The following is a 14,426-nucleotide window of genomic DNA, read 5'->3' on the forward strand; positions in this document are numbered from 1 at the left end:
TCATTTTTCAAACTGCTGACTCATCACACATTTATTTAAAACTGCTTGAAAGAATATTATCAATGAAAATGCACTGCAACAGAAATGTCTCACTATAAATACAAATAACCACAGGCAAACAGTGCAAATAGACAAGCAACTCAAGCTGAATTTAAGACATTAACACAAATTCAAGTTGTTTTTTTCCCCGTCAGTTATAGTATACATGCTACTCGTGTGTTAAAAGTAAAAAGTTCTGGATATCATTTAAAAACATGCACAGTCATACCAGGACTCGTCTTTCTTGTAAAATCTTTTGCAGCATCTGCGAAATAGGAGCCGCCACAAAGAGCTATGCATTTGTGGTAATGTTTTACATTTGAAACACAGCTTGTATAATAATTTATTCATGTGGACAGACATCTTCCACCATAGTTAAAAATCAATACAGTACATTGTGAAATTCACGACGATTATTGATTTACAAAGTCGAGATGAGAACTTTCAGTACCTCTTTGCAATGGCGTTTAAGAGATAAAAATGTCTCTGCTGTATTTTTAAGCTCCCATCCTCCTCCCTCTCGCAACCCTGGCTGTGTTCGATCTGAAAACTTGAGCTCATGTCCGAAATGATGACAATTTATCTGCAAAAAGCTGCACCTCGGGGAATCTTCTGATCCCCGCTGAAGTAACGAACATGACAAGTAAGCAAGTAGGGTTGAGTGAGAGCAAGAGAGACAAGCGTTATCATATTCTGCCCCAACTCAGAGCGACACTAGACTTTGGAGTTAAAACACCTGAATCTTGTTACAAATAAATTCTGCTGTGGTCGGAGGGTGTCGCGCACATTTTGTATCACCTTGAGGAAAAACTGCAGAAACTCAGGTGCGCAGAGTCGCATGACTGTGGGTTGTGTTTATTGTCCAACATCATATCAGGTTACAGAAGTAGTCTGCGCTGAAGCCGAAGGGAGAAAAGAGAGAAAAAAGAGAAGAAAAAAAAACTAAATGCAGAACCACAATCCTACACATTGTTCCACCCAGTCCAGCTCCTCCTCTTGCCACTAAGCCTCGACCGTCTCTGTTTGACCCTGATCGTAACCTGGTTGGATGATGTTACAGGAAGCCCGATGCTCCTGGGAAGATAGTGCTACCTCGTGGTGACAGCTCCCTCCTCACCTCCTCTTTGATTGCCTGCCTGAAGACAGAGGGAGAGGGGAAGGAAGAAAGGTTGATAGCGTGATGAAGGGGGGTAAGAGGGAGAGAAAGCAGAGGACAATCAGACTTTCATCAATAATTCATTCATCAATAAAATGAGAACAAAATTAAGCCGCTTTGTCATCAATGTATACAAAACGTAGTTGTTAAGCTTCTGTCACTGTGTAAGAAATAGCATATCTAAATAAAAGATTTAATCCAGACCTATTTAAAAATAAAAAGGACAGTGCTTCTTCTTCAGCTTCTCTCGTTCTCAATCGGCAAGGCCATTTTCCAAACACGTAACCGAGGTTATCATGGTTAACTAAAAACAAACACTTTATTTGAGAAAACACTGTAGTTAACTAAAATAAAAGGGAAACAGTGGAAGTTTTAGTTGTTAGTTTATTATCATTTTGTTACAACTTGCCTGATGAGGCTTTGATTGACGCATTTACTGAGACTCCGAGACTGTGAGTCAGCTGCTTTCAAAAAGTTCAAGGTTTTTATTGTATTACCTACTCTGATTGCGCTTAAATATTTCCTCTGACACCTGCCCGTCATACAACAGTAATTAACAAGACTAAAACCAATAAAAACTGAACTGAAATGGGCAAAACTGCTCTGGAAACCAACTGAAACTAAAGTGGGTGGCCCATTAAGCCATACATCTTTTCTTTACCCAAGGGAGCCTTTCTCTCAGTCACAGCAGATATGTATGCTAGAAAAAACAAAACAAACAAAGCCATCAGCCTGAGGGGAATCTTGCTCAAATGTGTGGTTGTTATTACACAGGTCGCTGAACCACCCCCCCGACAATAGCTTGAAACATGCCAAAAAACTTACTATACAATACAGGTTATTTTATATAGCATGTCTGTTTGCTTATTGCCCTTCAAGATGAGATGTGATTAAGTGACAAACATCTGATATTCACCAGACCTCAGAAGTACAACACACTCACAGAAGGATGTGGTGGCTTTGAGTAGCTAATAGGTGCCATTACAAACTTTGTGGTAAGGGCGCCCACCATAAGAGCCGGAGGTAATCGCTTATGAAATGCAATTAGGATGCATGAAAGCATTGAGAGATGTTATCAGCCAACTAAGAGCACCAGATCATCTCTGTGTTGACTCCAGTTCTGTGTGTAAGACATGAAGTTGACAGCAAATAAAAATGGACCCAATATCAGGCCTGACAGTGCAGTGCCTCCAATAAAAGCTAACTCAATTTGCTTTTCCCAATTTTCATTTTCCCAATAACTGCTTGCTGTGTTTTTTGTTTATAGCCACTGTTATGTTCTGCATGATAAGCCAACTTATGATTCGGACTACTTTGTGTCACCGGCCATAACAGGCAAAACATTAACGCAGATTTATAAGGAAAGCCTTAAAAAAGGGGGATATTTTATTATATAAAGACTTCCGGTAGAGACTGGTAAGAAATGAGAGAGTGGCAGGTGAAATTCCTTAGTGGAACTGAAGCATAAGTTGCTGGAAACCATTGCAACATTTTTCCAGATAATTTCCTTTAACCACTGTGTTGCTGTTGTTTTGTTAACTAAGTACAGTGTGAAAAACTGGATTTTCAGGCCTGGGAAAACCCACACACTCAGAGGATTCCTGACATGTATGGTTGTGCTGATATGTGAAATGCAAAACTGATGTTACACAGAGATTTGGTGACTGTGTGGCAGAGTTTTAATCAAGCAGCAAATATTTCACAATGCTCTACATGTTTGGTTGTGTAGGGTCATTGTGAATAACGCTACAACTCCATGACAGTCACCGGTTTATGGTTTCATCATTTATATAAGATACACCTTTTTTTTTCTTTTGCTATGGTTACCAATTTAATTGCCAGACATACGTGTTAATATCAGTACTGTTTTCCATCATGAACTGAAAATGCATGCTTGGAAATGGAGACTCAAATAAGTAGTGTTGTGCTGATATACTGGTCGATACCAGCCATCTGCCAGTATACTGGTATCGATATTTATAACAGCCAATAAGTAAACATTTTAATAATAAAGAGAAGATGGGAACCTTCAACCATGCTATAAGTATTGGTCATTTGTTTCAGAGTGCACTCTGATACTTTGCTGTTGGCAGGGTTAGGCCTGCAGATCGGCTAACAAAAATTGGCTGATCTGCACGGTCGGACAGAGCGTAACCGACTAATCCATTACTTACTGTGACAATAAACAAGATTTCTTTTTGTTAGCTTATCTAACAAGGGTTGATAAATAAGTACAGATAACAAATGTTAGGGAAATCTCTTTATGGCATTTGCCAAACTGTGTGTGTTTAAAAGAAAAGAAAAAAAAATCTCGCCTGATATATTAGCTTTTTTAATCGCCACATATCTGTATCAGTTTTAAAAATGCAATATACCATTGCTTAATTCATCTGGTAAAAGTGCATCTACAGCAACTCTTGTCTGAGAGTCAGTGAACATTCAAATCAATGCTGGCCACCATCTAGAGAGGTTGGCAGAGTAGATGAAGTAACCAGATGGGGCCAAAATCTGCCAGACTGGTGTTGATTTCCCGCTCTTAGCATACGCTTACTTCCATTCCCGCCTCCTCCTGTGGAGCTGGCAGAGCCAGGCTGGCTGCTCTGCTGCGGCTCAGACTGTGAGAACTGAGGAGCCAGGGCCAGGCCTCTACCCCGGTGAGCGCTGTTCTGGTTGGCTGCTGTGTCAGGTGTACGGGAAATCTTGGGCTTACTTGCAATTGCAGGGATATAATCATTTCTGCTGACAGGGACAAAAACAGAGGAAAAAAATTATCTGTTATTTGGTAAAATAAAAAAAAAGAAAGAAAGAAAAGAACATTAACAACAATCTGCCAGTTAAATGAATCACTATAAATACCATGATAATAATCAAAGAAGGACAAAACAGAAAAAAACCCTCAAATTGGTAGGATGGGAATATTTAACAGTTAAGTTGATCTACAAGACTGTGCAAAAGTCTTGCAATCCCTCTCATTTCTGTATATTTTGCAAGGAAAATGGGAGATAGGCACAGCAATAAAGTGAAACATGGAAACATACATGGAATAAACAATATATAAGGCAAAAAACTAAGTTAGTTGATATGATCAGCTTTATTGTTAAATGGACTGATTCTTATATAGTGCTTTTCTATAATCCCGGAATACTCAAATACTCAAGAATGTTGCTTGACAGCCATTGTTCCACTGAGACCATTTCCAGTTAGCTTTATGTGAACACTAAAGGATCAACTGAAAGGCCGGATGTTTCTCTCAGGTGCTCTGTCAAGTCTTTCCTGAATTTTTCTTCTTAAGGACATGACATACAGATACTGTTCACCTACTGCACATGTTTTTCTTAGGCCTTCCACTGCACAGCATGTCAAGATATGCCAAGTTTTCAGCTAACAGCTCTTTGGAAATCACTGCACTGGGACAAAAATACTATTTAAAGAATTAGAAATTAGAAAATCATCCATCATCTTCTTCCGTTTATGTGCTAATACAATTTAAAATTGATTCTTTGTTAACACTGTCTTATGTGTTGACACAGATTTAGTTCATCCCTTGAGTCAACTCTCCTTTTTAATGCTTCAACAATCCTGATACCAGTGTAAACAGGCTTTTTGAGACACAACAGAAACTACCCTTTGTTACTCTAATTCTTTTTCTTAGCTACACATCGTTTGGTTGGAAAGCTCTAGAGAAAAGCTACTACAGTTATGAACAGATCAAATTTCACAGAGTTTTTTACAGACAAAAATAAATCATGATGTTCTTATGCATAAGATCAACCCTTGCCCTTGATGTTTATCATTATGTGAGTTCAGAGTCTCCACTTCTCTTGACAGCATAAATGATTTTTGTACTGATTATTATTAGCAGGGTTTAGTGTTTGGCCACACCCACCTCATCATTTAAAGAGTATATCTCCAACTTTGAGTTTTTCTCTGTCATACTTTGAATATTACAGCAGGGCACGACTTCTGACTGGACATGCATCAGTAAATCCCCCATTAGTGTTAGCTTTCCTGTTTTGCCTTTCTCTAAAGCCTAAACACACGTAGGGTCATTGTGGTTTCCATAAAAACAAGAAAAGAGGAAAAATTATTCATTTTTATGTCTATATGGGTAACAGACAAGACAATCATTTAGTCATTTTTAGACAATCAGTGTTAAACACACTAATATAACATTAGAACGTATTTACAATTCCTTCCTTCCATTCAAATTAGACATTTTCTTTTTTTTGCACCTAATTTGGTTTGTGCACCTTCTTTATGGTGTAATAGAAACCAAGAAAAGATGCGCGGTGTTTGAGAAACAGGGTCACAAGTGAATAAATGTCTTCAGCGTCCAGTCACAACCTCTTCTAATGTTCTTATCAGGAAAGAGCTAAGCGACCTACATCCTGTTGAGCAAGCTCACACTTATCAAATGGATGGATTTCATTCTGGTTTATGTTCAGGGTAGTGACATTGGATCCAATATCTCTGATAAAATCTGATATAACTAAGCATTACAGTGTATTGCATTTCTGTAAAAATGGGTGGAGGTGCTATCCTTGCATGCTGAGCCCAAAATGAAATGGGTACACATTTTGCAAAACTTCCATCAGTCCCTAAAATTCTTTTTAAAAAGTCTCGAGTCTGAGTCCCGATTTCTGAAAAAGTGTGAATCGAAGACAGCCTGAATCTCCAGCAGGTGTTACTCTGTATTAGGGAATCAGTGAATAAGCCTAAAAACTATTGCAAACACACACATCTGCTCTTTTGGCATTTGCCAAACTGCAGTGTTGCTAAGATTCTCTTCAGCTCAATATGAATGCCCATTTCATCTCGCTATAAAAGTCTTGCTTTCCAAACTGGGGTGAAACGAGGCTACCGAAGTCAGATTCAGCCAGGCTGTATTGTAGAGGTGTTTTACGTTCCTGGGGGGTGAGGTGTGGGTGAGGTGTGGATGATGCGGGGGACTACTGAAGCAGTTTCCTGGGACTCATTATTGTGGGTGGGTTTCAGGAGTCAAGTTCCTCTGGGATTTAAAGGAGAGGAGAAGCAGGGGAGGTTTGATTGAATGGGACTCTTTGTGGGCACTGCTCGTTTAAACGCATGTCACAGTCTCACAGACCAGCTTGGCAGTGCTGAGTCATCGGTGTTCAGCAACATTCTTGCCAAATCTTTCCACAGACACACACACACACACACACACACACGCACACACACTCTTACAGGAATCTCTGCAGTTATGTAGTGGTTGTTTTTTGTGCTCATTCCTTAAAAGCATCAGATCAGGTCTGTTTCTAGTTCTCAGGAAAAATTAAGCCAAGAATATGTTTAGCATGTTATTGTTGGCTCAATAACTTATTTTTTTAAATGTAAATTTAGATTTAGTTCGTTTATATTAAACTATTAAATTAAATACAGAGCGTGCGAATTGGCCAAATGTTTGCTTTTTGAGTGATTTTTCTTTCTTTTGTTATGTTGAAACTGCAAAAATGTTTTTGGTTTTTTAAAATCATCTTGTTATCTGTTATTTTCCTGGCTGCTCTTTCAGTCATTTTCAATCGATCAATCAAAGAGAAAAAAATAGTAAAATATTAAAAATAGCATTTTAGCAGTACCAAGGTCGTCTACAGAGAGCTAACAGCTCTTTGGGAAAAATCCCTGTAAACAAATCTGATAGAGTAAAAAATCCAAAGTGAAACTGTTCATATTTCCATCAATATGTGCAGAGGAGGTCAGAAGAAGGGAGCAACAGTGAGCATCTTCTGCTTGGCTGCACCACGGTCTGGGGCTCGATTTCATCCCGTGGTGTCAGGGGATCTTGTTAAAACAGATGGAATTATGAACTCAGAAAAGCACTGTCAGATTTTGATCACCATGCATTGCCATCTGGAAAGCATCCAATTAGCAACAGCTTCATTTTTTAGCATGACAATAATAATAAAAACACTGCCAAGGCGTTAAAAGCACGTCTGGATAGAAAAAACACAAAATATAAATGAATATTAAGTCATGGATTGGCTTCTTCAGAGATCGAAACTCAACATTAATGAAGCAGTCTGGGATTATCCAGAGAAGAGCTTTGAAATGTCCTTTAGGATGCCTGGACAACTATTCCTGAAGACTGCTTAGAGCAATTACAAAAAAGAGAGTTCAGTCTCAGTTGAAGGATAAAGACGGTCTGTTTTTGCCTTTCATACTCTATTTCCCTGTATGCTTTCACTAGGAAAGGATAAAAAAACGAGGGGTCTAAACAGTTTTAACAGTCTCTCTGTGACTGTGTGACAGTTCAAACTCTGATTTAAAAACAACAACCCAATTAACTTTGACTGTCGTTAAACTGTTGCAGTTTTATTCAAAGAACTGGAGTAAAATTCAACACAAACAGCCATGTTATGCATAAAGTATGAACGTGAGCGCGCTAAGTTAACATTTGTGTGTCAGTATACCTGGCAGAGTGTCCGTTGTGGTCCTCCTGGGAACATCCTTTTCTGGCTCTACCTTCATACTGTCTGTCCAATTCTGACTCCTGGGACAACCGCCCACACTCTGAGTCTAAGTGGGAATGAACAAGAGTGTCAAAAGACTAATTTTAGAATCATACCAAAATATCAGACCTTCAAATGGAAACAAAAGTCATAACTTTAAAAAACTAAAACAAAGTAGATGGACAGCTGAACACGATCAAACACAGAAGCACACATGATACCATCAAAATAAGGTCATTAGCCATTTGGTGCTCATTTGGTGCCCACCCACCGATCTGAGCCATGGTGTGAGTAACTCTCATCACTCAGACCACACACACACATCCTCGGAGTCCTTTGCAACCTGTCCTCTAATGTGTGCCTCCCTCCTGTTTTGCATGTACTCCTCTTGTCTACTATTCACTCCTGCTGTCCTACTGTTTATATTTGTATTTCAAGCACCCACAATTTCACTGTACATGTACAGTGACAATAAAAGGCTATTCTATTCTATTTTGCTGAGTCTTTATCCCTTATGGTTTGTGAGGAAGTTGCAGGAACTTCCTTCTCTGGAACTACCTTTTGTTGCTTGTGGACACTGGGCACCACGTCAAATACACACAACCAAATAAAAAGCAGCAAGTGGAAGGGAAATTAAAGATTTTTCCACAAAAATGCGCAGAGCTTCTATTAAGTGTTAGTAATCTGAGCGCAAACATCTGATTTACAGCCACGGCTGTTAGACACGTTCAAAGAGTTATTATTTTACTCTTTTGAAATTCTAGTAAGTAAGTAAGTAAAATTTATTTATATAGCACTTTTTAAGACAAAAAGCTGTTACAAAGTGCTTCACATGGGAATGAAGGCATGTCAAACAAACAATATAGCAGTATAGAAGCATATCAAACAAAGCCATAGTACAGTATAATAATAAATACAACATATTTCACACGAACATTACCCAAATGCCTGTCTAAACAGATGTGTTTTAAGCTGTTTTTTAAAAGAAGCCACAGTGTTGATGGTGCGTAGCGGGGGGGGGTAAACAGTTCCACAGTATTGGAGCCAGGGTTTAAAAAGCGTGATCCCCCTTCGTTTTCAAACGGGTCCGTGGAATAGATAGAAGACCACTATCAGTGGATCTAAGAGTCCGCTTTGGAGAGTAGGGTTGGAGAAGCTCATTGATATAGGTGGGGGCCTCACCTTATAGAGACATAAACGTAAAGGTGAGGATTTTAAACTTATATCTATACCCAACTGGAAGCCAGTGCAAGGATTTTAGTATAGGAGTGATATGGGAGAATTTTTTACTATGGGTTAACAGCCTTGCTGCGGCATTTTGAACCGCTTGGAGCCGATTTAGTGAAGCCTTAGATACACAGGAGAAGAGTGCATTACAATAGTCTAGCCGGGAGGAAATGAAAGTGTGGACAAGCATCTCCAGTTCAGTTTTGGAGACAATAGTCCTGAGTTTGGCAATATTTCTTAGGTGAAAAAAGCAGGAGCGGGTCACAGATTTAATATGAGCGTCAAAAGACAGAGATTGATCGAAAATTATCCCAAGATTCCGAGCAGTAGCTTTTATTGAGGATGAAAAGGCACCCAGATGTTGACTAATTTGGGGCTTGATATTCTCTGGAGCAAGGATTAAGCACTCGGTCTTGTCTGCGTTCAGCTGCAAAAAATTGTTTGTCATCCAAACATTAATTTCCTTAAGACAGTCCATAAGAGTGGATAGCTTGTCTAATTCCCAAGGTTTAAAGGAGATGTATAATTGGATATCGTCTGTATACAGATGGTAGGAAATATTTTTGAAGCCGCTAATGATCCGGCCTAAAGGAAGAATATATAGTGAAAATAATGTAAAATAAATTCTACTGGTACTCCTAAGATACATCTGAAACTCTGAAAGTTGAGTCACCCACCGATGCTTTGGCGTAGGGAGTCTACGGTGCTGGGCCGACTGCCGGAGCGTGTAGGAGGTCGCGAGTTGTATCGAGAGTGTGGCAGGCTTCCTTCCCCGCTCTTCTGTCTGTATTCTGTGTCTCTGCTGGTCTCGCCTCCCCGACTGGCGGGTCGATAATCCCTACACATGACACAAACACAATCTCACATTAAGAACTTCTATGAGGATGTTTGTGTAAGTAAGATAGCTTTTAACTTAAAAACAATTTATCTTGATGATTTCACTGACTTTCATCAGTGCTAGTTCTCCACATTTGTACAGCTCTCTCACAGTTAATATTTAAACTGTATAAATAAATACAGGGTTAGGCCTTTTTCTCTAGGTCGGTGCTCAGAGCAAGGAAATGACCTTGTCAAGACCAAGCAAGATGCTTTGTAGCAATGGTATGCACTCATTCAAGTTCTAGTCTACCACGGCTGACTCATCTCGTCAAAGTTTACGCTTTGCAAAGAAAAACATCAAAATACATTTGAAACATTTTTTGCATTTGCAGAGTTTTAGCTAGAGAAACGTCGTAATCTATGTATCATAAAGAAATGGTGGCACAATTATCTACACAAGCTACAGATTAGTCAGCTCATAAGGTCTATGGACTACTGTGAAGTGATCAGCCTTTAAAGAAATGAGGCCTGAAGACCAGTATCTTAGATCTAAAGATCAATGTTTATGGTGGTTTGTAAATCACTTAAATAGAGGCTGCCGCTGCACAGTTTCTCATGACTTACACATTTTATGGTCCCACAGACACCACAAAGAAGTGTTTTAGCTTAAGAGTGAACTTCAGTCTCGATTTCATGACATAGTTTGGTAATTTAACTTACCCCACGCTGATATTACGATGAGAACTAGGGGTGACTGGTCGCTGTAGCGGCTCATCGGCAGCTGGCTGTGGTAGAGGGGTTGGCTTCCTTTTCACTTTTGTCATGTTGGTCAAGATCTACACAGCCGCACACACAATAAAACAGTAACATACCAAACACATTTCCATTATGGAAAAAAGTGTCAATTGGGAAAAGAGAGATTAATGTGATGGAGTGCTGTAACTGTCCAACACATAACTTTTTCTCACTGTAAAACTGACTGTGTTCTGTATTGGCCGGTCATGAACTCATAACCACATAAAACAGATCCATAAAAAAATTAACAGGCCAGCACCTGAGCTGTCAAGAGCCATCAGCACAAAGAGGCAGCAATGTGTGTGATAACTTATCTAATCATAAGGTAAAATATATTCCACGCTAGCATTTAGGAACCAAGTAGCAAAAATGATTACAATTCTGTAAATGCACAGACCGTGTGTCTAAAGTTCAGTGCATACTGCAATAATGTAATATCCTGTTATTGGTGCAATAAATAACATTTACAAGCTACTCTGCAACTTGCCCGTACACATTTATATATATGTATACTAGCACCCCTACTGTTAGTAATTCGTATTCTTGATTAGTGTCAAAATTTGAACTCTGTATCTTCCTAGCTACAAACAATCTGTTTATGGTGAAAATGTGTGTTTTGCTCTTACTCCCAGGTACTCAGTGGTGAGGAGGCTTTCCCCAGACAGTTCCCTGTGCTGTGGCTGAAGAACTTCCTCTCTATCAATGTCGATCTCCATTAAATCTTCCTGTCACAATGTAAAGACAATAAATCACTTCAGAAAGAATTTGTGTGCAGTGTCAAAATTGCATATTGTCCACACATGCACTGAATGGATGTTTAAGCATTAAGCAGCATTATAAAAAACACCCACAGGGTTGCTGCAGGTTGATTTTCACTGGGTTACTTTGGCAAACTTCCTCAGACGGACTAAAAATTAACTCTCTCCCATTAAGTTTATGTTTAAAAATTAATACAATGCTTGGCACCATTCCACAAGGCTCTGACAAGGGACCAGTGTATTCTGTAGCTTTGAGACTCCCACTCAGAAACAGGTATCGTACAGTACGTGTCAGTTCACCATTGTGGGCAGGGAAACGGATAGCAGCTATAAAAAAAGAAAAACAAAAAAACACACCTAACTCGAGATTACAGCCCAGAACAAGTGCACTCACACTCAAGGAACTCTTATGAGAACAGGAAGAGAATGGAATATACACAGACTGCACTTATACACCCATCCACACACACACACGCACACACACACACACACACACCAGGAAACTGCTGTCATTCATTCGCATTTGAACTTTTTAACTCCCTCATACTTTGTTTTCTTTTTTTAGTTCTTTTGATATGCGCCAGTTAATATAGTTCAGTGGTTTAGTTGAATTAATTTTTAAACGGGCATTTAATATGATAATGGAAAACACCAGCACACTGATGTTTATCAGGCGGCCTCACGTCATTGTCATCCTCTTCCTCCTCATCGTCAGACTCTAGTCCTTCCTCTTCAGCTGGGTGGAAAATAATCACAAGGATTAAAAAGCTGGCAGATTTTTCCAAAATTATACTTCATAAAAAAGTGCCACATATTCTTGAAGTATAGATTCAAATGATAACTTATGTTATGAAAACTGGGGATCTGAAACAGGAAATGTAAGATATCAAGTTTCATATTTACATATTTTGTTTTTCCTGCTTAGCGTGAGGCGCTTATTTTTGGACTACCAGTTTATCATCTACATTTTTAACAGTAAATTTCACTAACCTGAGTTTAGCTGTTTAATGATGAATTCAATCTGTCTGTTAAGATTTGGGTTCTCCTCTTTGATGTAGCAGCGTAGAATCTCTTCAACGCTCTTCACACATAAGGGAAAGACACACAAAACATTCATGTCACTTATGAATTCTGATGAAAAAATGGCTTACTAATTAGCTAATATTTGTTAGTCAATACACTGGATAATCCTCCTTTTTGAAATGATAAAACGATCAAAACAGATTTAATTTGTTAATCAATAAAACCCGAAACAGGTGACTGAGCCAAGAAACTCATCCGGAAAGACGTTATAGTTGTAAAGACAAGATCAACTATAAAATCTTCTTTTTTTTTAAAGCTTTTATAGGACCAAATCTCCTTTTACAACCACAATTATGTCCTGCAGGTTTTAGATGTGTTCCTGACCCACACAGCTGATTTAGGTGTGCTGACCCAGGGTTCCCCAACCCTGATTTAAAAGAAAGCATGTTTTAAAGGACTCACTGATCGCATTGACTTCAGTTTGCAGACCTGGAAGCTGTGTCCATCTTTTATACTTTTTGTGATTGCAACTCCACATTTTATGGCATACGGGAAAACTGCACTTCCATTTACAACTTTCTCTGCCTATTAAATGAACACCTGTTGTTTAGCGAGGAAAGCGAAGAGGAAGAGAAATGCGGAGCAAAATGCAAACTGCTATCTCACCATCTCTCTGGCTTCCTGTCGCACAGAGGGAATGCACAGGATGCTGTATAGAGCTCCATTCACATATGGCCAAATCTGAAAGTGACACAGACACAGACAACCCCTATCTTTATGGTCTCAGCCAAAGTGGTAACAACTTGTATGGAAATACAGCAATTAGAGATGTGTGCCCACAAAGAGGAAATAATGTTCGTGCTGTGGATAAGCATTTTTTTTTAGCAACCTCACCGCTAACATAAGTAAAATGAATGAACTCTGTGTTTTCTATGTTTTATTGACGTTCCTGTAGTCATGGCTCACTTATGCCAAGACTGCAAGACATTTCGAGGGACATAATTACACAGTTTAACACAACAGTAGAGAGAGCTTTTGTAGAGCAGTTTTAGTTTATGATATGCTAGCAACTCGTGTCATTTTCTATCCTCTAATAGCATTAATTCTACACTTTCCACCTATTGCATGCAGTACACACTGTTGTGTTGTGTAACCTGTATCCGTTTCAACCACGAGAAATCTGCTCTGCTTGCACATTACAACCACTGTGCACACAACATCTGTGCTGTGTGTTGGCAGATGTGTATATCACCTCGTGGTTCTCATGTCCAAGGAGGTCAGTCAAAACTTTTAGCACATGCTTGGCGTTTTCTGCACACTTCCTTTTTCCTGTAAAAAGACAACCATCCAACACACAAATTTAGCAACACTTTTTCTGTGTGCATGATGATGGGACTCTTGTTTGATTTAATACAAAAAACCTCAGGTTAATGACTTCACAGTACTTATCCGTGTAAGACAATACAATTACTGATAAATCAAATGTGGAACAGTATTTCATTGTGGCATTCTACATTGAGCAGAACTACAGGAAATAATAAAAAAGAAAAGAGGGATCTGAAAGCGATACATCCCAGATATGATGTAAATGGAAGACAAATAAATGTAAAAACGATAGTTCAGTGATAACCATGCGTTCAGAAGGACCGAAAAGCTAAACGTTTGCTTTCAACGCAAACTTAGACAATAATTAACCTTAGTGTACCAGCAAAAAAAAAAAGAAAGAAAGAAAGAAAGAACAGGAACAAACCTAGACCTTGACTCGTTGTGGCGTGAAACAAGATCATTCTGATTTTCATGATAGCATGGACTATTAATAAGCTCCATGCATGAACGTTAAAGTATAACCCATGATATGTTTGAGAAGACTTATTTGACTATTCACGGACAGTGAAAAGAAACAAAGACACAAACAAAAACACAGAAAATCAACACCAGTCTTAAAGTAAATATAGCATAGTAGCATAGCACAGTAAATATAATAAAGCCAATAATTGTTTAACATGGATTAAAGACAATAAGGAAATTGTAAGCCTGGGTCAAAAGTCAGCTGATCAGAAAAAGGTTACCTACAGTATGGCTTAAAAAGAAATCAGTTTACTCTTTAATGCCATGTAAAAGCCTTGAGCCAGCTCTCCCTCT

General features: G+C 38.8%; 1 protein-coding gene across 5 annotated transcripts in view; it reads right to left on the reverse strand.

The window, feature by feature from the left end:
• Positions 1 to 14,426, reverse strand: part of armc9 (armadillo repeat containing 9) — a 26,888-nt gene continuing 12,462 nt past the window's right edge. For 2 of the 5 annotated variants that reach the window (XM_013273698.3, XM_013273696.3), the window contains 11 exons: positions 13,537 to 13,613; positions 12,951 to 13,025; positions 12,747 to 12,869; positions 12,252 to 12,342; positions 11,945 to 11,997; positions 11,130 to 11,228; positions 10,429 to 10,544; positions 9,567 to 9,727; positions 7,624 to 7,729; positions 3,747 to 3,934; positions 1 to 1,175 (listed from right to left, as the gene is read on the reverse strand). In XM_013273698.3, coding sequence (XP_013129152.1) covers positions 1,153 to 1,175; positions 3,747 to 3,934; positions 7,624 to 7,729; positions 9,567 to 9,727; positions 10,429 to 10,544; positions 11,130 to 11,228; positions 11,945 to 11,997; positions 12,252 to 12,342; positions 12,747 to 12,869; positions 12,951 to 13,025; positions 13,537 to 13,613 — 1,112 coding nt within the window. In that variant the 3' untranslated portion in view covers positions 1 to 1,152. The remainder of the gene's footprint in view (positions 1,176 to 3,746; positions 3,935 to 7,623; positions 7,730 to 9,566; positions 9,728 to 10,428; positions 10,545 to 11,129; positions 11,229 to 11,944; positions 11,998 to 12,251; positions 12,343 to 12,746; positions 12,870 to 12,950; positions 13,026 to 13,536; positions 13,614 to 14,426) is intronic. The other 3 variants (XM_013273700.3, XM_013273699.3, XM_013273697.3) reach the window with 2 other exon arrangements.

Source organism: Oreochromis niloticus, linkage group LG15 (assembly GCF_001858045.2).
Source record: "Oreochromis niloticus isolate F11D_XX linkage group LG15, O_niloticus_UMD_NMBU, whole genome shotgun sequence".
In the NCBI taxonomy this organism is placed as follows: domain Eukaryota; kingdom Metazoa; phylum Chordata; class Actinopteri; order Cichliformes; family Cichlidae; genus Oreochromis; species Oreochromis niloticus.